The sequence below is a fragment of the Sceloporus undulatus genome, chromosome 2 (genome assembly GCF_019175285.1).
Source record: "Sceloporus undulatus isolate JIND9_A2432 ecotype Alabama chromosome 2, SceUnd_v1.1, whole genome shotgun sequence".
Lineage (NCBI taxonomy): Eukaryota > Metazoa > Chordata > Lepidosauria > Squamata > Phrynosomatidae > Sceloporus > Sceloporus undulatus.
This window is the reverse complement of record NC_056523.1, coordinates 162,848,464-162,873,371: the sequence shown is the minus strand read 5'-3', so window position 1 is coordinate 162,873,371 and position 24,908 is coordinate 162,848,464. Positions and strand designations below refer to the sequence as shown.

Sequence of the window (24,908 nt, the reverse complement as noted above, 5' to 3'; positions counted from 1 at the left end):
AGATTCTTGCTCAGTCCTCCATCAACCCAAGAGCAACATAGGGATCTGCTCTGGCAACAGGCCCACAAGAGTGGCAGCAACATGGAGGATGAGGTAACAGGAGAATCTGGAAATGAACGATAATCGTGGGACATGGCATGACACAAGTTGGGAAATCACCAAGTCAGTAGTAGTAATTTAGGGAGTAAAACTAGAGCAAAACAATCATGACTAAAGAGGAAGGATTGAGCTAGGTAGCAGTCACCATTTCTATGCCACTTTCAACTCCTCTGATGCACAATCAACCTGAAATGATTCACATGAATCTCATCGGCTAGTTAATTGCCTGTATCTCACTTGGTGAAGGATTTTAGCCTATAACTTGCTGGTGTTGATCACTGTTTTATTCCTCGAGGTCTTTTCAATGTAGATCGATGTCTACTAGATAACTGGCCCACCCACTTGTCCCAGAGGGGGCTTTCAGTGTAAGCAGTAACTAGCACTTGGAAGTAACTAGTTATAAATAACTAGTAACTTTTAACACCTTTTTGCAGAGTGCCAGAACAAACTACACTTTTAAGTTACTTTTAACACCTTGTTCTGCTATCAGAATTCACTAGACTTCCCAGAATTCCATCGCATTGAGCAATGGCAGTTAAAGTGGTGCCAAACCAGATTGTTTCTGCAGTGCGGATGATGCCCAAGACATAATAAAGTGATGAAGGACAATTTGCCTTCCTTTGTAGTGTAACTATAACTTTTTATATTCATGGGGGTAGGCCTCACTGAATGGTGAAGGAGGAGACTCTCATGGTTCAAGTGATGGCTTGTGTTGTGTCTTGTGCTGCTTCCTTGTGCTCCGTTGTGGATGTTGTGATGCTGAGGTGGATGGGAGGAGAGTGCACTTTGTAGCACAAGCCAGTAGTTCTGGTTTTTAGATGTTTTTAAAAGAAGTAAGTGAAAAAATCAGTGATTCCTTTTTAAGAACTGAGAAATGGAAAAATACGACATTACTTTTAAATACTGTAATGTAGCTAAGAATAACTAACTACATTGGGTGAGTCTTGATAACTCTTTACTTATTAAGCATAAGTTTCCAAGTGTTTCCAAATCTGGGACAAATGCAGCTGATTTAAACAGCATGTTTTTCACCACCCTTTGTTTTGTAAGCTATTGAGGATTTGTTGTTGTGTGCCTTCAAGTCATTTCCAACTTAGGATAATGCTACAATGAACCGATCAGGGGGTTTCTTGGCTAGAATTGATCTTTGCCTTCCTGTGAGGCTGTGAGAGTGATATCCAAAATAGCTGTTTGCATTTTATGTCTCTGTGGTTCCTTCCGTTGCTCCTTTTTCCACTATTTGCTTTTCATAAAATCAGTTCTAGCATTGGGAATAAGTGGTATGCCCTTGATATCAATTTATCATTCACCCAATATTCTGGACAAGATATATTTTGCAAAATTACAATGGCCAAAATCCACTACTGCAATTATGAATTTGTAACCTAAAATTACAGATCCACAAAAGATCTATATTCAGTAATCCTACACTGTCACCGCCCACTTTAATAGTCAATGACTGCTTGGAGTTCCCTCCAGTCATTGAGCAAAGATGCTTCTCGGAAGTCCCTTTTGCAGCCTTGCTCACTAGCAGGAGGGGAGGGGAAACTTTGTCCTCCTTGTGGTCTGATCACCACCTGAATGGACCTCCTTTCCCCAATCCTGTGGCTGGCTATTACGATGGACTGGGAGGGGAGATCAGACCAGGAGTCATTACTTAGTTACATCTCTTTATCTAAGTAGCCAATCTAAGATTTCAGTTAGTATTATAAAAGGAATTTCAGAGATAGGGAACCATGTGGTCTTTGGATGTTGTTGAACTGCAATCTCCATTGTCCCTTACCATTGACTATGCAAGTCACATGTTCTCAAGAGAAGGCAATGGCAAACATCTAAGCAACTCTTGCCAAGAAAACTCTATGAATGGGTCGTCTTAAGTCAGAAACAACTTGAAGGCACACAACAAGAACAACATCCAAGCAGTAATTATTATTATTATTATTAACCTTTATTTATAAAGCGCTGTAAATTTACACAGCGCTGTACATACAGTCTTTTTAATTAGACGGTTCCCTGCCCTCAGGCTTACAATCTAAAAAGACACCACACAAAAGGAGAAGGGAGTAGTGGTGGGGAAGGGGATGAGGTCCAGCAGATCCTCTCTACCTCCAAGGCCTGGACCAAGGCAGATGGACTGGAGGGAGGGCTTGGCTTCATAATGGATGGTTAATCTTCATCCAGGGAGATAATTGGGGGCTTCCAAGTCACCGGGCCAAATAATCAACGTTATAGGAGCTGACCAAAGTGTTTAACCTCTCTTCGCGATAGGGCTTAGTACCTCAGATACTTCCTTTTCTGTTCAGACAGTAAACCACCCCACAGACATGGATCTACTACTCCAGAGACATGGAAGCCACTGATCTAGGCAGTGCCATTTGCAAGGAATTAAGTGTCTTGTTTGCTCTGGCTGAAGTCAGTTGATTCATATGCGACAGTATGTCTGACATTCAAAATAGGTGACTACAGTTCTAACCATAGTCCAACGTAAAGATGTGAGGAGGAGGAGGAGATTCTCCAGATCTTTTGCTGTTGATTAGTCATTCTCAAACTGTGACCAAAGTTACATAACTAGTGGGTCATATGTTCTTGGATTACAGTAGGTAAATTGGAGGGTGGAGGGAGGTGTCCGTGCTTGTGTTCATCCATAGGAAAAAGAATTCCAGCCTGTGAAAGAAGGGCTAAATTACAGCCAGAGGTTTAACTGTGGTGGGGGATGAAATAAGGGCATTGCTCCCTCCCAGGTAAGAACTTTGTTCTCGCTAATAAAATTTTCTTTTAGTCCCCAAATCTCTAGCACCCAAATAAACGGGACAGGCAAAAGGAAGGGGAACACATCAAATACAGGAGTTCTAGGTGGGAGTGATTTTAAAAGGCTTGCTCTGTGCATGCTAGAAATGTCAGAACTAAAGGATAAAACTTCATTGGGGGCAGAATTCTTATTGAAAGGCAATGTCCTCATTCCCCTTCCCATAGCTACATCTGTAATCATAACCCTCTTCTTGGCTTTCTGCCTTCTACAAGTGTATGTATTTTCTATATAGGAATGTTTAACAACTTCCACTCACTCAAAATTAAGAAGTTGGCCCTTCAGTGCATGTTTATACTAAAACTGGATGCCATCAGGTCTGGAAAAAAAAGGGAAGACCTCTGTGACAATGTATACTGCACTTGTGTTTGTGATGATGAAATAATTGTAAAAGTCTACAACATGGTGATAGGCCATGGGGATCTAATGTTTGAAATATAAAAATATCTGGTTGTGCCACTGCCTGTTTCAATAGGACAGGTTGTGAAGAGGAGAGAACAAGATTCATTCCACTAATTAAGACATTAATGCCCAAACAGCGCATGAGGATAGTTCTGACTGGAATGTTCTTCCAATGGAATGCCATCTCTATCATGCCAAGCCATTGAGGACAGTCTGAGAAAGAGGAATGGATACATGACACATAAAAATGGGACTGACATCCAATGTTTTTCCCTGTCCTTTTGCAGTTACCCTGAAGAAGACTTTTGTGATGTGATGGACTCCAAAAACATGGGGTTATGCTTTGGGGGTAAATGGTGCCCCAAAGCAAAAGTTCCAGGTAAAATTTAGCATCTGTACTTGAGGGGAGATACAAGATTTTTGAATAAAAGAACCCTAGTTAATTTTCTCAGAACGGTTTTTTTTTCATATCCCTACAAACTTTTGAGATGCTCAGTTCCTCGGCAGGATAGTTACAAAACAATAGTACTTTCCTAATATTTTGTTCACACCCTGTTCCTTAGATCATATCCTACACTGCGTTGGATTTACTGTTGAGAATTGGAAGCAATTGCATTCTCTGGTGGTCCTGTGTATTGTTTCACGATTGCCCAGAGCACAGAAAATGGAAGATGTGTTATGAAAATTGACCTAATTTTTTGATGAGAAATGATGGCCTGACTGAAACAATTAGATTCAGAAAAGAGAGAGCCTTGACTAAAGGTTAAATTGTACTGTCTTCTAAGAAAAGACGCTTCATCCTGTAAGAGAGATACTGAAACATTTAAATTGTGCAATGTACAGTATTGGTATTCCCTCTGCACTCTGATTCTTTGATCAGTGAGAACCTCAAAGGTCCAAGTGTTACTTAGGGGTTCCTAGAATGGTAAGTGGAAGCTTCTGACATTTTTGTAATGTATGTTTTTTTTCTTTCACATAAATGTTAAGCTGAGCATATGTAGAGGTTTTAACTATTGGCATGTCAATAGATTCTTGCTCCCCTTTTATGTTTTGGGGTGAGGGCAGTGGCTTCTTCTGAGCTCTGACCTTTCTTCAATCTGTCATCTTTCTTTTTTGTTCCCTGTTATGCGTAGACTGGGCTCATCCACACTCATTGTTCTAGTGAGGAGGGAGGCTAGAATGAATCACCTCTCTCCCACCATGTCTTCTATGTGGTTTTGAGACACTTGTAATTCCCACAAGGACCTAAATATTACCAGAGTCCATGTGAATTTTCCCAAAGTCCACCTGAATTATACCTGCCGTCAACAGTTTCTTACTGCGTCTTTTTAAAAACAATTGCCTTAGATTAACCCAAGGTAATCATTCTATCCACGAAAAGGCTAGAGTCAAGAATTATGCATAGAATTGGAGAGGTTGAGGGGAGCATCCAGGTCAACCCTCAAATTTTATCACAATACCATGTTCAATTACTACTTCAACCACAAATGCCAAAGGGAGACAAAACAGAAATGAACGTCAGAAGCCTGATGAGATTCTTCCTACTCATATCTTCCAACCAACAAGATGGTTTCTGTTTTTATTCTGGAATGCTGATAGGCAGGGAATGGGAAATCAAAATTATTATTAGCAAAGGGTGTGGAAGAGATTGTGCATCATTATGATGTGAACAATGACATAATCTTAAGTGCAGGCCATTCCTTGTTGACCTCTTTTGGTATCACACACAGCCTAAGTAGAACTCATTTCCTGTCTGAGGTCTCAGCCAAGACTAAGACTGGATCTACACAAGCAAAATAATCCAGACCTTGTGTGTAGTATTTTGTCCATATTTCACTCCTTTACACCACTTTGGACTCAAATTTTATTGATAGCCACACATTTTCCTGGCCAAATTCTAATCAGTACAAAAGGATATTTCTTCCCATACCCTTTCACCCCTTTTCAGCATGCATTACACCTATCAACCAATAGCCTTTCTTGTTTTCTTGTCAATCTTACCATCCACCTTGTACTCTTAGTGGGTGTTGAGTAAGCAAGGGGACTTTAAAAGTCTCTTGGCAATGGCAGCTCTGAGAAGATGGAGAGGAAGAAAAAAATCTTCCTTTGCTCCCCTTTCTATCCTGAATCCTTAATTGAATTAAGATCGGAGTGTACAAAACAAGTTCCTCCTTGGTGTGATGTTTGGCTGGTGCTGCTTCTCCTACACCCTTCTCTCCCCCCCCCTCCCCCAGTGCTTCTGATGGTCAGGTCTTTCCAGAAGCAGGGAAAGCAACCTCTGGACTTTGATGTGAGACAGAAATGAACTTTCAATTTAAATCCATACCTGTAAGAGAACAGGAGTTGGATTTGTTCCTTGGGTGGATCCACTGTGAAAGAGCAAAAAATGGAAAAATGCTTGCTGGATGGAGGATGCCACCCACCAATCTGCCCCACCCCCAACTGTTGCACCTTCTGATGCCACATTGATCTGGTGGGGCACATGTTGGGGGGGGGGGAGAATTTTTACTCCCTGGAAACTGTGGAATAAAAAGTGATTTTTTTTCCTAAATTGCAATAAAGCCTGAAAGAAGTGCTTCCATTGTGAAAATGGTCATATGACATATGTTATAACCACACTAGAGCTGAAGTGAATATGGATTGTTTTCAGCAGTGTGGATCCAGTCTAAGACATCAAGGGAAGACTTCACCAACAAAGCTTGATGCTCATGATCCTGAACCAAGCTACAGCACCTCCTGGTGGTGTTGCATCAAATAGTTTACACCTCTTGAACAAAGCAGTCAATAGTCAGACAAGCTCAAGTAAAGTCTGAGGAAGACTAAAAAGCAATTTAAGTCATCTTCTGTTTGCTACAGTCTTAGCAGAGAATGGTTGCTGATATATTCATGGATGGTTATACAGGTGGTGGTGTGATGGTGATGATGATGATGATGAGTGAACTCATGTCCAAATCATTAGGGTGAAGTCAAGATCACAAGGAAGCAAACAAAAACACTGACTTCTACTGGCTTCCTTCAGAAAGCTGAAGACTGGTGTATCCAGAATAGTCACCACAGAAATGCTGCTTTGTGTTGTTCTCAGGTATCTGTCTTCATGCAGAAATGCTAGCATCAGGTCCAGCATTCTTCTCTCCCTCTAAGGCCTGGACCAAGGCTGATGGACTGGAGAGAGGGCTCTTTTTCTTAATCAATGTCAGGCCCAATGGCGTTGAGCCTGTCCTTTCACTCCCTCTAAGGCCAGAAGATGACAGTTGGCAAGGAGGGAGGGCTCTTTCTCTTCGGGCCCGATGGTGCTGGGCCTGTCCTTTCACTCGCTCCAGGCTGGAAAATGACAGTTGGCAAGGAGGGAGGGCCTTCTTTTTCAGGCCCGATGGCGTTGGGCCTGTCCTTTCACTCCCTCCAGGCCGGAAGATGACAGTTGCCAAGGAGGGAGGGCTCTTTCTCTTCAGGCCAGATGGCGCTGGGCCTGTCCTTTCACTCCCTCCAGGCCAGAAGATGACAGTTGGCAAGGAGGGAGGGCCTTCTTTTTCAGGATCTGGTAGGAGGAGGCAGAAGGAGGCCATTTATGCCAATTGGAGAGGCAAAGTTGGGGCGGAAGGAGGGAAGGCACGAATGGAGAGGCAAGGCTGGGGTGGAGAGGCTGGGGAAGCTGGGGGACTACCAGGGCGGATTTGAATCTGCATGGTTCCCTCTTGGGCTGAATCGATTTATTTAAAAATAAATCGATTCAGCCCAAAAGACCTGGGAAATACCAGCATCTTTTTGACACTGGTTAAATGGGTCAAAACCATGGCTCCTCTTTCCGAATCGCTGAAGCAATTAAGTGGGAACTGTACTCATTTAAACTTGATTGTACCAAATCATAATCTGTTTTAAACTGTAGTGGGAATGAGGCTTGTGAAACTTAAAATGGCTCTTTGCTGCTCCTACCACTGTTGCCAGATAAATCTACAAAGACAGACAGGCTCTCAGCAGTGGTGTCTTTCTTAAGTCCACTGTACACCCCCCCCCCAAACAAAAAAAAAAACTGGCACTGGCCTGTTATCAGGGATTTCTCCCACATTTTATGAATTTCATCCACATTGTGACCCCCCCCCCCTCAATTCTTTTTTGAGAATTTGTAACTTCTAAAAAGATAGAGTGGGCAAGGCTTAATGAAGTTAGCTCTACCATTAGGTAGAATTTTCAGGTGGCTGCCTCAGTTGACAGATTTTGGATAACGTGCAAAGGCTATAAACTGAATAGCCGTGAATCCCATTTTGAGAGAAAGGCAGAATATCAATCCGCCAAATTAAATTAAATTAAAATTGTTAATTATTTCCTTTGTTATCACTGCATTTTTGTTACCAGAGGTGGGAAAAGGGATTTAGGCTACTGTTTGGAACTCTGCCTGAGACAGCAAAATCTTTTGGGAAGGAAGCGTTTCATACTACACAATTACAGTGCTTTGATATCAATTTCATTATTGCCTCTGAAAGAACAGTGAGATTTATAGTTTGCTGAAGCCTGAGAGGAGCTTTGTGGCAGAAAACTCTAAACACCTCATGAAACTACTGATCTCAGGACTCTACAGGATGGAACCACAGCTGTTAAGGTGGGAACCAACTGCTATACTTGCACAAGCTGAGTTTCTCTCTTATCTGGAATACCAAAATCTGAAATACTCCAAAATCAAAAATTGTCTACATGGGTGGCTGAGACAGTGACACCTTTGTTTTCTAATTGTTCAGTGTACTCAAACTTTGTTTTATGCACAAAATATTATGTATAAAATGACATTCAGGCTATGAGTATAAGGTGTATACAAAACATAAATGAATTTTATATTTGGACTTGGGTCCCATCTGCAAGATACCTCATTATGTATATGCAAATATTCTAAATTCTGGAAAAAAATTCCAATATTCAAAACACTTCTGATCCCAAGTATTTCAATTAAGGGAGACTCAACCTGTATAGTGTGAAAGAGATCTTAGAAGGGAATTAGACATATTTATGGAGAAAGAGAAGTCTTTCAGTATTGCCCTGTAACTGTATCCCTATGACAAGAAAATAGTACAGAGTGACCTTTTGGACTACATTCCCAGAATCCCCCATCCAGCACAACCTTTGGCCATCCTGGTTGGCAGATTCTGGGAATCGCCTTCTGAAAGAGTCACCTTTCCCAGTTCTGGTTCTGAATCCACTGAATCCACTTTCAGAGGAGCAATGCTAAGGAAGATCTCTCATCTTCTTGCTCCTAGAGTTACCTGGCAGGCCACAACGGAAAGCCTGATGTGACACCAGATGAAACCTTGGTCTGATCTTAACAAGTTTTTTTAATGTATTGGAGTGGGGCTGCTGATGTTATGGGGTGGTAATTCCCACTATTCATCACCATCAACTCTACTGGTTAAGGCTGATGGGAGATGCAGCCCAACCGCATGGAGGGCCAAATAATCCTCCAGTCCTGTTTTGTGTGGAACACCTGTTGGAAAAACCACAGTTGATTAATTTTTACCTGCTTATTACTAGAGCTATGAAAGGCACAGGCGCTTCACCCAAACCACTTTGCCATCCAAACAACTCAAGAGCTCTCCATCTGCTCCTGGTGTTTGAATAACACCTCTGGGACTCAGCAGCTTGGCTGAGTTCTGTCTGTCACAACATCAAACACTGCTCCCGTTTGCTCATGGCTTGGTATCAGCAGGACATTCATTATCTGTATAAACAGCAGTAAAATCCACCTGATGCAGCAGTCCCACCTGTAATTGCTTATTCTTGATGGTAATGTGGAAAGCGGGAACATAACCTACTAAAGGAGAGGAAATTATGTGCTGGCTGCTTTCCTGGAAGAAAGCAACAGGAGTCCAGCTTGTTAATGAGCCATTTCAAATCTGAGTCCGCCTACTCCACATCCCTCCACCCAAAACAAGCAAGCTTCACTTCTCATATCTTCCTATATAACCAGCCAGTAAGCCTTGAAAACATTCCCTATCCAATCTCCTGCACTCTTACTTCCAACCCAAGTTTCCTATAAAAATTCAGTCATTGAAAGTTGGACATCAGATAGTGACTCTCACTTTGTTTGCATTTTTTATAATTAAGGGTGCAGAAATAGTGTAGTTTGACACCACTTTAACTGCCATGGCATCAGCTGATAGAATCCTGGGATTTGTAGTTTTGTGCACCACATTTCATATGAGTTGATTTTCTTTCTATCAGCTTTCTTCACTGTCCAGCTTTTACAACCATACATAGAAATAGGAAATACAACCACATGGACAATCCTAACTTTAGTACTCAGTGATATATCTGTACACTTCAGGATCTTATCTAGTTCGTTCATAGCTGTCCTTCCAGGTCCTAGTCTTCTGATTTCTCAGCTGCAGTCTCCGCTCTGATTAATGACTGAGCCAAGGTATAGGAAATTTTTGACTATCTCAGTGTCTTCGTTGTCTACTTTAAAGTTATTTAACTCATGTGTGGTCATTATTTTTGTTTTCTTAATGTTCAACACATATCCCTTAGCAAGTATACTCCAAGATCACAATACACTAACTTTTGTTCAAGAAGTCTACATTTTGGCTCCTCACAGCCTTCGTTTACTTATTTTGTGTGCTTTGTAGATGATGCAACAGGCACAGACCCCAATGACTCTGATTTAAAACTTTTAAAAATTCTTAAACCACAAAATATCTGATATTCAGATTTCCATGCTACTGATGTCTGGTGTTTCATATGATGCAGCTTTGTTGCATGTTCACCACCAATTCACAAAGGCAAGAAACATTCCCATGTTCTGCTAAGTCTGTTATTGGGGTTCTTTCATGCTACATAATTGTAGCAGTATGATTGCACTTTTAACTGCTGTGGCTGCATCCTGAGATGGAAATTGGGGGAGAGGTCTTTGGAATTCTCAGCTGGAGAGCTCCTCTGGTACCCCTGACAAAATTATAAATCCTAGGATGCCACAGGATGCAGCCATGGCAGATAAACTGGAATCAAAGCTCTATCATTGTGAAAAGGCCTGTAATTGGGAAAGGGCTCCCAATTACACTGGCTACCAGGGATGCATGGGTAATGGAGTGGTAGTGATGGAGCGAGCGAGCAACCAACCAACCAACCAACCAACCAACCAAACAGAAGAGGTTACACACTTTTATAGAGAACAGTCTTTAGGTTTGCATAAGGTTTGTTTCACATGGGAGACCTGCAAATGAGTGTTTTTCAGCACTTCACATGGTAGGGACTGAGGTTTCTGTCTATCCAAGAGACCTGATAAAAGAATCTATCTCCATGGTAATTCAATTTGACATATGCTTTGACAATGCACCTATCAGATGTTTTGTGTTGCAACTCACATCAGCCCCAGTCAGCCAGCTCCATGGTCTGGGAGGATGGGATGATATTATAGCTAGAAATGGGAAAATTGCCAATTTTATTTCTGACCACATTTCAAATATTTCAACCCCTAATTCCTTCCATGCCAAATATGAAGAAATTTTTGGATTTTGGTAAACTCTTCAAAAAAGAACTGAAATATAATTTCTCCCTTGTTTGTATTTGGGCTGAGGATATCACATGACTGAAATTAGAAGTATAATTCAGTGTCATGCTGAATGCAATCATGCATATTCACGTTATTGCGCAAAAGGTTACTACACATGATCACTGGCAGTCCGAACGCACTCCAAATGCAATCACACGTCAATCCACAGTTAAGTAAATTCAGCAAACTAGCAAAGTCACAAACCCTATTCCTAGGCAACTTCGCACTTAATGCGCTGTTGTTTGGTGTGATGTGCATGTCTCCTTTGGTCCTGGTTCCCTCCTCCCAATCTGGAAGGGGGGGTTCCCATGAAGCCACACTGCAATTCCGCTTCAATTTTGCTTCTGCTTGTCCTTCAGCATTGCTGGGGGGAGGGGGGGGCTGCTGCCTGCTAATTAAGAGGCATGGACACATTGCTATTGGATAACCATTATATTCATGTTTTAACATGACAAGAGTGAATATATGCTCGTTTTAACGTGAATAGGTCATGTTCTTTCAAGCATTCTTCCTGCCCCCCCCCAACCTCTTTTGTAAATTGTGGGGTTCCTTGGTTCCTCTCTCTCACTCGTCTAAATATGCTATGCTCCAGTCATCTGGAGTCTCACTGAGCATGCGCAAGGGTGCTAATTCGTAATTAAGAACCCACCGATGTGATGGCTTACTTTGCACAGAATCTGGGCTGCGTTCGGGAAGGCCATTACAGCAGATTTAAGGTGTGATAAGTAATCATGTAATTGCGTGAATTTTTGAATTGACCTCGCTATCATTTCTTTCGAAATTGAGATCCTCCTGTCCCATTTGATAAACTCTCATGTCTCCCACTTTCATACCATTCCCAGTCTGCATTGCCAGTAGGCGGAGGAGATGGACACTGAAGCCTACTTTGTGAGCTACAAGTTCCCCATCCCTGAATTATAGAGAAGAGAGCATGCCTGTGTGACAACAAGGATTCTATGAACCTGAGCTCCTATCTCTTTCTTCTGAAATTATCTATGAAGAGCCTGCAAGATAGCCAAATTAGGGTGCATCTATGCTGTAGAAATAATGCAGTTTGACACCACTTTAAATGCTGGATCTCCATCCTATGACATCATGGGATTTGTAGTTTCACACGGTCTGTAGCCTTCTCTGCCAAAGAGTGCTGCAATTAAGTTTAGAAAACTTCACCTTTGGTGATACTTATCACAAGATAACTCCTCTGACTGGTAACTGCTGTGTTTCTGAAGTGTGGTTGGGGCATCCCTTTTCATTGACGGGGAAACCTGTCAATAAGCTCCCAATTGTGCTGCAGTCCCATTAGTCTTCAGATGTGAAAATTCGCTGCTGCAGCAACAGTTGTGATTGTGGCAGTCATGTGGTGTCAGTTTTCTCCTTTCCCCCTATCCCTCACCCTTGCTACTCCCAAGCAGGCTGTTTTCTTCTCCCCCTTATTTCTTTTCTTTACTTAAATTCTCTGTGTTGTGTGCCTTCAAGTCATTTCTGATTTATGGTGACCCTAAGGCAACCCTATCATGTTTTTTTTTTTTTTTGGCAAGATTTGTTCACAGGAAGTTTACCATTGCCTTCCTCTGAGGCTGAGAGTGTGTCACTTGGTCAAGGTCACTCAGTGGGTTTCATGGCCAAGCTGGAACCAAACCTTGGTCTCCAGGGTCGTAGTCCAATGCTCAAGTCACCATACCATGCTGGCTCCCTTAAACTGCATTAGCATACCTCTGAAATGGCTCTAAAAAGGCTCTGAATAGGGCATAGGGCAGGGAGGCAGGGTTAAGGGGGAGTACAGTTGTGCAGTTGCAAAGATGTGCAATAATGGCTGCTATCAGATTGGTATGTTTTCATTTTCACTACCTAATGTGATTGTGGTACAAATGGAGCTTGTGTGGTATTCTCCTGAAGATGAAGATTGACCTGTCTTGCCTTCAGAGGTACAACAGGAAGAGAGAAAGCCTTTTCACACTGGCCAGTTGTAGCACTATGATTCCACTTTAACTGCCATGGTTCTGTACAGAACTATGATCCCAGGATCCCAAAAGATGCAGCCATGGCAATTAAAGCAAAATTACAGTGCTATAACTGTAAAGTGTGAAAAGACCCTCTTGTATCAACTTGTTTCTCCCTTTCAACTGCTGCCCTCTAGTGTTAAAGACTAGAGGATCTGATAATAAATAATATCCCATTTATTACTACAACAGTAGTACCATTAATGTAACATTTTGGGTACCAAAAATGTCTTATCTTTAGTTGTCCACATCTAGTACCTCTGATTCCAATTATCAGTTCCAGTAAGAATAGGAATATGGTGAGGAACAAAATGTCTAACTGCCATTCTCTTCACCAGGCATCAAACTTCAACCCAGCAAATGTACCATTTTCAGTCGTCTTATTTGTATTTTTTTTTAGCTTTTGGTTGAAGGCAAGATTTAGTAGAGTAAGAGGTAGAATTCAACATGTTTTTTTTTGCTTCAAAATTCTATAAAATGCTCTGGATTTCAGTGTCCTCCTCCTCCTCTTCCACCTTCTTTACTCCCATTTTGAAAATATACTCTGTTTCTTGCATATTTCTGATTTCTATATGTGGTTGTGGCAGCCGACCAGTGAAGAAAGCTGAGAGGAAGAGAATCAGTTCATTTAAACTGTGATGCTGGAGGAGAGTTCTGTGATACCATGGATTGCAACAAGACAAATGAATGGGTCCTAAAGCAAACTGTGCTCTGGACATATCATGAAACTCACTGGAAAAAGTAATCCTTGGTAAAGTGAAGGTCAGCAGGGAAAAAAGGAAAACTGCATTCCAGATGGCTAGACTCAACTAAGAAACCTATAGCCCTGAGTTTGCAAGACTTGAGCAGGGCTGTTGATAACAGGGTGACTTGGAGGTCTCCCATTCATAAGATCATCATAACTTGACTTGACATCATTTAACACACAAGTACTGTACTGCAGTACTGTATGGCTCACCATATTGTAGCCTGTGTACTTACACTGGGCTAAACTACACACTACCATCCTGGATTTACCATACAGTCTCTGAAGCCTTCCTCTCACCCCCTCCATGGCCATTCTATGTCCTGAAGGCAGTGGGCAGGATAAGAGAAACATCTGATACATCCCCATAACCAGAAGCTGAGTAGCTGAGGTCCTCTGGAGTTGTCAGTGTGGCTGTAATGACAGTCAGATGTTTACTTCTCTAGTCCTGCCCACACTCCATGAGAGATAGAGTAAGCATGTGTTGGTGGTGGTTTTTTTAGAAGCTGTATAGTAATTTAGGAGTCCAGCGACACATTCCTGCCCTCACCCAAAGAGAAGGCCCTGTTTGCCACATATCTTGAAATGTGCTTCTTAATGCTTCTTGAGCAAGCATTGCTGAAATCATAGAATAATAGAATCTTAGAAGGGACCACAAGAGTAATCTAGTTCAACCCCTAGCCATGCAGGAACACACAACTAAAGCACTCCTGAAAGATGACTATCTAATCTCAGTTTAAAAGCTCCAAAGATGGAGGAGAGTCTACCACCTTCTTAGGAAGTTTTTCCCACAGTCAAACAGTTCTAACATAAAAAAATCTTCCTAATGTTTAGTGGAATCTCTCTTTTTTGTATTTTTAATCCATTGGTATGTGGTTCTCGTCTCTGGAGCAACAGAAAACAAGCTTACTCCAGATTCTTCATGGCATGCCTTTAAAGATAGCTGTTATGTCACTGAGCTAATCCTGAAGTCTTGCTAAATTCATATTAAGGTGAAATAATTTTCCTCCTGAGCTTGAGATCTTGGGATTTTCACCAGAGAATCTTCTCAGATTCTCAAATCTTGGTTCTGGCTCCAAACACCTCTCTAGCTTGTTCTTTTCTGAAATCTTTGCCAAACCTGTCAGGGAGGTGTGGACTTGAGAAGCTGGAGGATGACTCTTAGCTGAGCATGGTGGGCATCAAAGTGGGGGGTAAAGGCCATGAGAGGGCAAGGGCTGATCACAGCTTTTGGGTATTGCATAGCTACATGGTTGGAACAGACTTGTGCAATGTGTTGTGCAACTTGTGCAATGACCATACAAGTGAAATGAAGTGGTTTAAGTCAGATTGAAGCCAGCATAATTCATGATTTGATGAAAGCCAGCCTCTTCTGTGTCCTTGTGTGCATTTTTAGATTCCTGTCTGTTTGGTTGAAAAGAAAATCCCTTGTGACACATCTCAGTAGAAATGTGGGTTACTAAGACCTATTGCCTATCTGTGCTCTGCCAAAGCTTGAGGATCCCTTCTTTTCAGGCATGTATTCTCAAATACGCAAAATAGCAATAGCATTTCCATTTCCATACCACGTAATAGTGAACCCAGCACTCTCTAAGTAGTTTACAATCTGTGAGCCAGTTGCCCCCAACAAGCTTGGTACTCACTGTAGTGCCCTGTGAAAGGATGGAAGGCTGAGTCAACCTTGGAGCCCTGAGATTGAACCTACAACATTGTGACTGCAGTACCATTTAACAACTGTGCCACCAGGGCTCCTATAAAAGTCCATATGTGTTTCTTGGGACCATACATGGGCCAGAATAAGTGTGTTAGAGATAGCAATCTTAGCAAGCCAAAACTCAGTATTTACTAGTTTGCATGTCTTTCTCTAAGGTGGTAGTTACCAAACTTTAGTCCTCCAGGTGTTTTGGACATCAACTCCCAGAAGCTCCAGCCAGCTTGACCAACAGCCAGGAATTCTGGGAGCTGAAGTTCAAAACCCCTGTAAGGATCAGAGATTGGGAACTACTGCTCTAAGAATTTAGATATAGTATGTACTCATGTCACTTGGTCTTAGCCGTACCCTCTCTCTTCATCAGTTAGTTTGCAGGTAGTTTCAGTTTGTTTTGTTAAGGAAAAAGCAACATGGGATATACAGTAAATGAAATAAAACTTGTATGTGAGAGTCAGAGTGACTCAGCAGAAGCCAATTGAGAACCACACAGGTGTAAATGGTAATACAATTAACAAGTCCTGAATGCCAAGGACAAGAAATGTAAAGTGGATAATTGGACACACCTGACAATTGTTAAGTGGTCAAGGCTGAGATGATGAAATCATTAATTGTAGGATGAACCAAGAGAACCAATGAGAATGATGTACACGCCTACTGGGTGGAAACAGACAACAGTGGGTGGTACCATGCATTGACTATAATAATGACTATGCATCCCAATGTATTTTGTGGGTTGTAGTAGTGGATAGTGAGGAGTAGAGTATTGTTGTGTTGGATAGTTTTGGAGCTGTATATAGTAGAATAAAGTAGATCTTTTATTTAAGACTACTGAGTTGTCTGGTGTCTTGGGTGAAGCTACAAGAACCAGCTGGATCCTGAAGAAGGGTGAAGACTTCTGTGGAAGCAAGAGTGAGAAGGCTTGGAGAGTTTGTCGGGGTCTTCAGCCTATTCTCTGTAACTCTTGCTAAGCTATAACCACTGGCCAAAACTGGTCAGCGCGGTGCACAACCAGGTGGTGAGTTCAAGCCAGAGGTGAAGAGCTACAACTCCCATCATCCCTGACATGTTTGCCCTCCACTGGGGCGAGGCTCAGTGAGAAGGGAAAGAAGAGGCCCCAGGGTTTTTTTTAAAATAAAATGTACATTTAAATGTATGTAATTAAAAAAAATAGTTGGTCACTCTTCAGCTGCAGCCTAGATCCTGTCCAGGCACTGATGGAATTGAATGATGTTTTATGGAAGTTCTCACTAGTTGTACTTGACGCTATATTCCAGAAGGGTTAAGGAAGATTCACACATGCATGTGAATACAGAAACACATACACAGAGAGAGCATGTTGATCGCAGTTGTTTCCAGTGTTCAGCATAGAATTGTAGAAGCAATCCTCTCTTTTTACACAAGGGGTCACTCAAGAGCTACCTTGACAATGATCACCTCCATCCCTTGGACTAATTAATGCACTGTTTGTCAAAGATCACTGTTTGGAAGGAAGGAAAGAAGATAGCACATGGTGCACATTGCATAGTGTGAAAGAAGAGGCACAGGTGCACAAAGACAGTGATTCTTGAAAATCATTGGGGGGAAATTTAGAAAGGGCCACGGTTGAATGCCATTTCTGTCAGATTTCGACAGGAAGGCAGTCTAGGAAAAGTAAACTTAACTAAATAGTTGGTTCAGAATTCTGGTCCCTATTCTTAACTAGCCTGATGAAGAATTCTGGAAACTTGTATTAAACAAACAAGCAAACAAACAAACATGAAAGCTCACACATTTTGTGACCTTTTGGTAGTCTTAATAAAAGTATCACCCAGCTCGGTTTTTTGGTTTTGTTCATGGAACTCATTGCTACTGATTTTGAAAAAAAAATTTTTTTTTAATTTATTGCTTTAAAGTCATTCAGTGACAATTCAAATCATATTCAGGACAAAATAACACAGTTTTGAAAGCATAGAAAAAGTTAACAAATCTGTGATTATGACTGAAGGATGGTTTTCAAGACTAGGGTCAAAGTAGATTACATGCATAGTTAGAAGACTGACTTCTCTGAAGATGCCAGCCACAGATGCAAGTGAAATGTCACCCCCAGGCCAGCCTTAATTGCCAGTCTGAAGAGGGCCATAGAGAAAGCAGTCCCTGTAGCTCTCAGAGAGGGAATCTGTGGTCCTTAGTTGCTGTTAGACTACAGTCTCCATCATGCCTGATCATTGTACCTATCAAGAGAACTTGGGGTCTAATATCTGCAGGGCCTTTGTGTCTTCTAACAGTGTTGTTAAACTTTGTATTTCCAGCCTCCGCAGCTGCTCAGTGATTTAGGCTAGTAGTGCAGGAATTCACTGTGTTGACAAAACATACAGAAGATCCACAAATGGCACAGGTACAAGCCCCATTGTTATGCTGATCTAATTACAGTTATTTCTTCTTACCTCATTGATTGAAAAGCGGGAAAGAAAGAGGTTTCTAGAAACAGGCAAGAACACAATGGGGGCAAGAGTCACTGCCGAGCCGCATCCTTTATTCTAGAGTTGTCTGCCAATTTCTCTTTGAAATGTAACAATAAATCACATGTTTTTAGACTGAAACTACCAGCAGTCGCCTTTCTCCCACAGATAAGCCCACAGCAATACTGAGTGCTGAATATCATTGCTACTGTTTGAGACTTACTTGAAGCCAACAACCAAAGCCTGCTTGCTGAAGCTGGAATGAGCTTACAGCGTTGAAGCTTAGGTCTCCCACTGACCTGTAGTGTATGTTTGCACCTTGTGAGTGCCTGTGGGGAAAGGCAGCAATGCGTCCTCCATCTTGGGCTTAGGAGACCAGGTGGAGTGGCCAATGACCATGGTTTTATGAGGAAGGAGATCAGTGGCAGCAGGACAGGACAGCCTAACCCTAACCCTTGTCTGGTCTGGACTTGGGATAAACAACTAGGTTATGCCTTCACCCAACACTTTGGTAGAGCATTACTTTAAATTTGTTTGTTTGTTTGTTTGTTTGTTTTCTATGCCGCCTTTCTCCCAGAAAGGAACCCAAGGTAGCTCACAAATGAAAACACTTTTAAAACTTATTATAATAAAACAATTAAAACAAACAAACAACTAGGTTAGGTCTTCACCTGACACTTTGGTTGAGCGACCCTCAATTCAGGCATTACTTTGAATTTATTTATTTATTTATTTAATTCCTATGCTGCCTTTCTGCCAGAAAGGGACCCAAGGCGGCTCACAAATAAAAACACTTAAAAAACTTATTACAATAAAACAATTAAAACATTACATAGAAACAATATAAAATTTCAGTCATTAAAACCACAATACCCACCCCATATTAAAAAAGACACCCCATATAAAAAAGCCATCCCATGATTACACATTAAAAGCCTGCCTGAATAAAACTGTTTTTGCTTGCCGATGGAAGGCAAGGAGAGAGGGGGCCAGCCTTGCTTTCCATGGAAGGAATTGGGACTGGTCACCACTTAAACAGGCCTGGAAGGAATATAATTGGAGTCTAAATTGGCTCTAGATTGGTGGGGTTTTCACTTCTCTATCCTGTTGCTACTGTTAACAGCTGCTGCTTCTTTGTTACAAATGTAAGTGTGGGCTTTGGGCGTGCAAAGGGCTAGCTGGCACTGGTGCTCAAGACACGGATGCCCAGTTTGGAGGCAATTGTGCCAGACTTGCCCCTAGGAACAAACATCACTTTACATTGCTTTAGAACCCTGAACCTGACAACACCTTTGGTAGCCCAGATCTGTTTCTCAGGGGAAAAGGTATAATCAAAAGCATCTCCATATTTCAGTTTCCATGCATCTCCATGCATCCCAATTGTCTATTAAATAATAATAAAAAAAGATCTTGGCAATTTCTCTCCTTTTTCATCACTAGATTTTGAACTTCTAGCAATCTTTGGGTGATAACTCCATTAAAATCTCCACAAAACCCCCTAATTATCATATAACACGTACAATTTTCTATCCATTAACAAACTGTAAAAATTTGTTTTATTTTCTGATGGTGCATAAACACCAACAATCAATGCCTTTATTACATGAAGAGAAACTTCTACACCTAATACTAACCATTTCCATCTTCAAAAAGCTTTTTTTTCCAGCCCTCTGTTCTCAGTAGCTGCATCCTCACTGCTGTAATAATGCAGTTTGACACCACTTTTAACTACCATGGCTTGATGCCATGGACTTCTGGGAACTGTAGATTTGTGAGACGTTTAGTCTTTTTTATCAGGAAATTCTGGAACCACAATAAACTACAATTCCCAGATTGCAATGTGGATGCAGCCGGTGTGCCCCATAACCAGGGAAGCTCTAAAGATGGAATTTCCCAGCATTTTAATCTGCAGTGCCTGGGAAACCCTTTGGTGGGGGAGTTGCCTTGCTGAAAAGGCAGGTTTGCGGGGGGAGCGGGATGGCATCATCAGACCATAGATATATCAACATAACACTGCCATGATAGTTACATCTGACAATGTAGAATCTTGGCCAGTTTTTAAAAGGAAAGTTCGCTGGCCCCATCTCTGAATCAACATGTACATCTACAGAGCCTCTTAGGCTCCAATAACATTTCATATAAATGTATCTAATAAACTAATTAGATACATTTATTACCACAGATTCTCAATATAGATCAACAATATTTTACTCCCATGTAAGAATCTGACTTGTGTAAATTATTTTTTTAAAGTAGTTCCTGAGTCATCAAGTGAAAATTATGTATCAGTTTGTAATTAAAAGAGAAAAAGGGATCAAGGGAAATGACTATTTCAACCTGTTGCAGTGTGACAAATCAGTCTTGCATAAAAACAACTCAAGATGACTATTGTTACAATGGAAACTCTTTTAAGAATTCAATGTTAACTGTTTAGATCAACGGTTCTTGTGGTTTTACACTTCCTCAGCTTACCCAACTTGCTTCAGGATGTGGTTTCAAAAAAGACTTCACTTGTATTTGACATCTGTTTTTCAGATTTGTATGTAAGAGATGTGTGACAGAGCAGCTGATCCTAAGCAAGGACCCGTTCCCCATCTTGCCAGGTGCTTTGGGACCTTTGGCAGTGCTGGCTGGGGCTGATGGCATGTGGAAACCTAGATATCTAGAGGATCACATGAGCCTCACCCTTGCTGTAAAGTATATAGAAGCAAATATAGATTCCTGAAAATGGAGCGTGCCCTAATACCTATTATACATCTGAGCATTTATGTTATAAAGAAAGGGGCAGCTGAACTTTGGAAAAATGAAAGGGACATTAAACATAGTAAGAGCCCAACTGGATCATACCAAAGGCCCATCTATTCCAGTGTTCTGATACCACAGCAACCAACCAGCTGCCTATGGGAGGCCTCCCCTGCAGGTGTTTCCACAGGAACTGAAGCATATATTACCCCTCATACTGCAGGTAACAAATGGACACCATGACTGGCAGCCACTGACGATCTAACTCTTCATAAGTTTGTCCCGGATGAAAGTTATCCAGGTTTGTGGCTATCACGTCCTACAGTGGCTAGTTCCATAGTTTAACTATGCATTGTCTGAATAAGTACTTATGTTGAACTGTACTGTGTTCTTCAGTTGCTTTTGATGATGATTCTGTCCTGTATTATAGAATCCCAGCATGCTGTACAATGAAATAAATTTAGAACAGTTCATTGGGTGACATTACATTCTGCTATGGACTGTTAAATCAATTTTCTCCATATCATGCATAACTATGTACCCTACTATCACGATTATATATTCTTACTTGTCTCCCCTTCCCATTTGTTGTGTGCCTTCAGGTCGTTTCCAACTTCCAGATGGGCTGTCCAATGACTGGATCCTTCCCCCTATGCAGTGCCAAATGCTACTATATTGTAGCCAATATTTAATCCATTCAAATTTTGTCCAGTTTGTTTTTTGTTGTTTGTTGCTGTGTGCCTTCAAGTCATTTTCGACTTATGGTGACTGTAAGGCGAAACTATCATGGGGTTTTCTTGGCAAGACTTCAGAGGCTGTGAGAGTGTGTCTTGCCCAAGGTCGTTCAGTGGGCTTTATGGTTGAGCATGGAATCAAACTCTTGTCTTAGACCACTATGTCACACTGGCTTCCTTCCCAAGGAAGGCCAAAGATTATCACCATTCCTCATAGGGGTGTAGTTAGTTTCTTTGATCACTCTGATTTCCCCTTACTTCACAAAAATACACATACACACATATGCATGTACACACACACATCTTTTCTGTTTCTTAGTACAGATATAAAATGGGTATTGTTCCCTGATCTTTTAAATCTTGTCTAGTGCAGTACAGAAGACAGAGAAGCCATCTTGCAAAGCATTTGGGATGGTATAGAGGACTCACTCCTTGTGGTTTTCATCCTCGGGGAAAAAAGCAAAGATGCACATTGCTTATGTTTTCCAAAGTAATGCTACTTATGCTTTGGGTGATGGTGTCCATATCTGATTTTCCCCTGCTACCCAGATTTCTGTGCAGTGGAAAATGTGTATCCCAGCTCCAGTCTGACACAGTGGACCTGAACGACAAGCATCTCAGAGGACTGAAGGGGCCAGAGATCTTGCAGACAAAAACCACATATAGCCCACTCCCATAGAAAATTCACCAACATGATTCCAAATTGCACAAAATGTTTATTTGCATTAATCTAATACATTTATACCTTTTTGAATTAGACTGAATTACAATTATTTTTGGGTGAGTTCAGCTTTAAAAAACAAAACAAAACCCGAAACACCTTTCACTTTTAAAAGACCATGAGAAATCACCGTAAAAGTAGCACAATTAATTGGAGCAGGTTTCACAGTTCTGACAAGAGCAGAGAGCTTTACATATATTTTAGTGGTCTTAACAGTACTGCACTGGAACAGCATACAAAAACACGCCAAAAAAGGAGAATATATTCGAAGACGGACACATTAGGGTTCCCCCGCCCCCCCAAAAAAGTGAGCAAGGGAGAGACAACAAAGATGACTGAGGCATTCAGATGTTCTAAGATAGTCACAGTAACTATTTCTTATTATAATGTTTTGTTGTTTTCACACCATTCTGTTAAATCTGTATTGCGTCTACCTAGGCATTACAAATACTTATGCAGGAATTTAATGTGACCCTCTGCATTCTCTACCATTGTGCATTCAAATAAAAATGGTACAGCTACCACATCTCCACACCTGTGTGTATTCTAAAGCAATGCCTCATAGGGTATCTGATGTGGGAGACTGGCATTCCCCCCTTCATGCCAGGGACCAGCACCATATTTATGTCCATTAGCTATTCTCTTTCTAAATTTCTTTCTTTCCTGAAAACTTGCCAGGAACCAGAAGCCAAGTGGCCATCACCTTGTGTAGCACTGTTGCAGAATTCTGGATAGCTTTGAAAGTGTCTGATGAGGAACAAGTGTCTAAGTCATCAGCTAATACTGTTGTGAAAGCTGGAGTTCAATCTCATCTGAGCATTTCTCCCTTCCTCCATCATATACAAATGCACTCAGTTCTAAAATATCAACAACTTAGTAGCAAGTCTACAGAATATTAAAAACTGCAGGGGGTACCTCCCCCTACACCTATATTGTACAGGTCTACTTGTTGACAGGCAAAATATCCAGAATAAATTCTGAAAAAGGCAACATGTTTGATTTTAGTTTTTAAAACACTGATATGAAAAAGAGCAAGTTAGAAAAAAAGGATAAATTCAATCTTAATATAAGACATTCATAGTACAGTGGGACACACTACAGTAACTGGACACCATTCAATATAATGAGGATTCTAACATCTTGTTATTTAATGCACATTTTCTACAATCAAATTGCTACAGCATTTCATTGTCCGAGATGTTAAGAAGCAGCACATCTAAAGCCCAGTTTTGCTACTATAAGTCCCAGACTGATGAGACCTTTCAAGTTCTTTAAGCTTCCCTCCCTGAAAAAGGCCATTTGGGTGTATGATGAACCACTACCTAGTTTAATACTCAAAGGTTATCAGCAACTGTTATAGGCTATGTTCTCTGAAATGATAGAAGTAGCAAAGCTACAGCTAACAGAAGTCATTTGAACACTGCAGGGATACAATCCTAAACATACTTACTAGGGGGTAAGCCCCACTAAATACAATGAGACTTATTTCTGAGTAAACATGCATAGGAATGTGCTGTAAGGATTATGTGAGCACCAAAGTGTCTTGCACACCCTTACCATTACCACTGCTTTATAGTTTAAAAATTGAAACTATTAGTTCCTCGTAACGTGAACTATTACAACCAACATTTCTGGGGTACTTTCACATCAACACATGTAACTGCCTCTAGAAATGGCACTGTATGATGGATTCATGTTAGCTAGCTGTACTTGTATTCTTAAAGAAATCCAAATTAGGCAATTCAGTTTACTGCTAAGGACAGCAGGTTAAAGCTCAGCCCAGCAATTTTGAAATTTACCATTATCGACCACAGTTTTCATAAAAACATTTGGAAGAAGAGTATCCATCAAGACAGTATGCGGAATGTAATTCTTTCTTGCAAAGTTTCACTGCAGGTACAGCTGTACAATAGCAGTGGTGTGTATTTTTAAAATGCTGTTAAAATACCTGTTCTGTTTATATATAAAAGTCACCTCAGTACAACAGGGGATAGTGGGAAAAGTAAAACTTTATCTGCAATCTTCATTTTATTAAATAGTTTGTGAAAAAGTGATAGAAAGCAACTTTTTTTTAAAAAAAGGAACCAAGTCTTTGCTATTGTATTAACTTTCAAAATTCAAAACTATCATTTAAAAAGTTTATGTTTGAAGTTGCAGAAATGAAACTCATTAAATCCATTAAAAAACACACACAACGAGTTTGTAAACATCAGGCCACCAGCCAATTTTTACACTGTTTTCCCTGTTAATGTGGAATGGATTAATGATAATGCAGCATGATGGTTTCAACCACAATCAAAAGTTAGGCATGCTGACTGCAGCCTTCACTGTCTTACAGTGGATATAATACAAGAGAGAAATGTTTTTGTGCAAGCCACAACGAAATGAACAGGAATTGTGTAATACTCTATTTGCATGATTCCTATTTATTCCAATAAGGGCTGCTCAAGGAAATGTGCTTGGAGAACTGTGTGTTAAGCACTTCATATACAAACAGTAATTCTAGGACACATTTTTGTCACTTAAGTTCACAGTAAATGTGTTCAGAAAACAAAGTCAGTGCTTTTCTCCCTGTGCAATATTTTCCCCCTCTTCCCCAGAATTTCTTTTATATGAGTAATACTGAGTCGGAGGCATAGTGCAGGTTGTAGGTGTGTGCCATGTGTGCCCATGTGTGCGCGCAAATCTGTGTTTAGTATCATAAGTGACGGATGATATCTGCAGAGCTTCTGTAAAGATACTTCCAGATAGCGTAATAATGAACGGCAGCAGCTGTGGCAACAAACAGGTGCCAGATGGCATGGGCAAATGGAATGACCCCATCACACTTGAAGAAGATCACCCCCATGCAATAAATAAGACCTCCCCAAGCAACTTCCTGTAGTCCATCGGTGTTGTTCTGTGGATTAATAGAAACATGAACAAATTATTTTTTTGAGGAAAGGAGGCAAACTGAAGGACTGTCATCACACTAGATAA

At 41.0% G+C, this 24,908-nt stretch overlaps 1 protein-coding gene across 2 annotated transcripts in view; it reads right to left on the bottom strand.

The window, feature by feature from the left end:
• Nucleotides 1–21,904: 21,904 nt before the first annotated feature.
• The window catches only part of MMD (monocyte to macrophage differentiation associated), a 32,771-nt gene continuing 29,767 nt past the window's right edge, over nucleotides 21,905–24,908 (bottom strand). For both annotated transcript variants that reach the window (XM_042451778.1, XM_042451779.1), the window contains exon 7: nucleotides 21,905–24,828. In XM_042451778.1, the coding sequence (XP_042307712.1) occupies nucleotides 24,628–24,828 (201 nt within the window). In that variant the 3' untranslated portion in view covers nucleotides 21,905–24,627. The remainder of the gene's footprint in view (nucleotides 24,829–24,908) is intronic.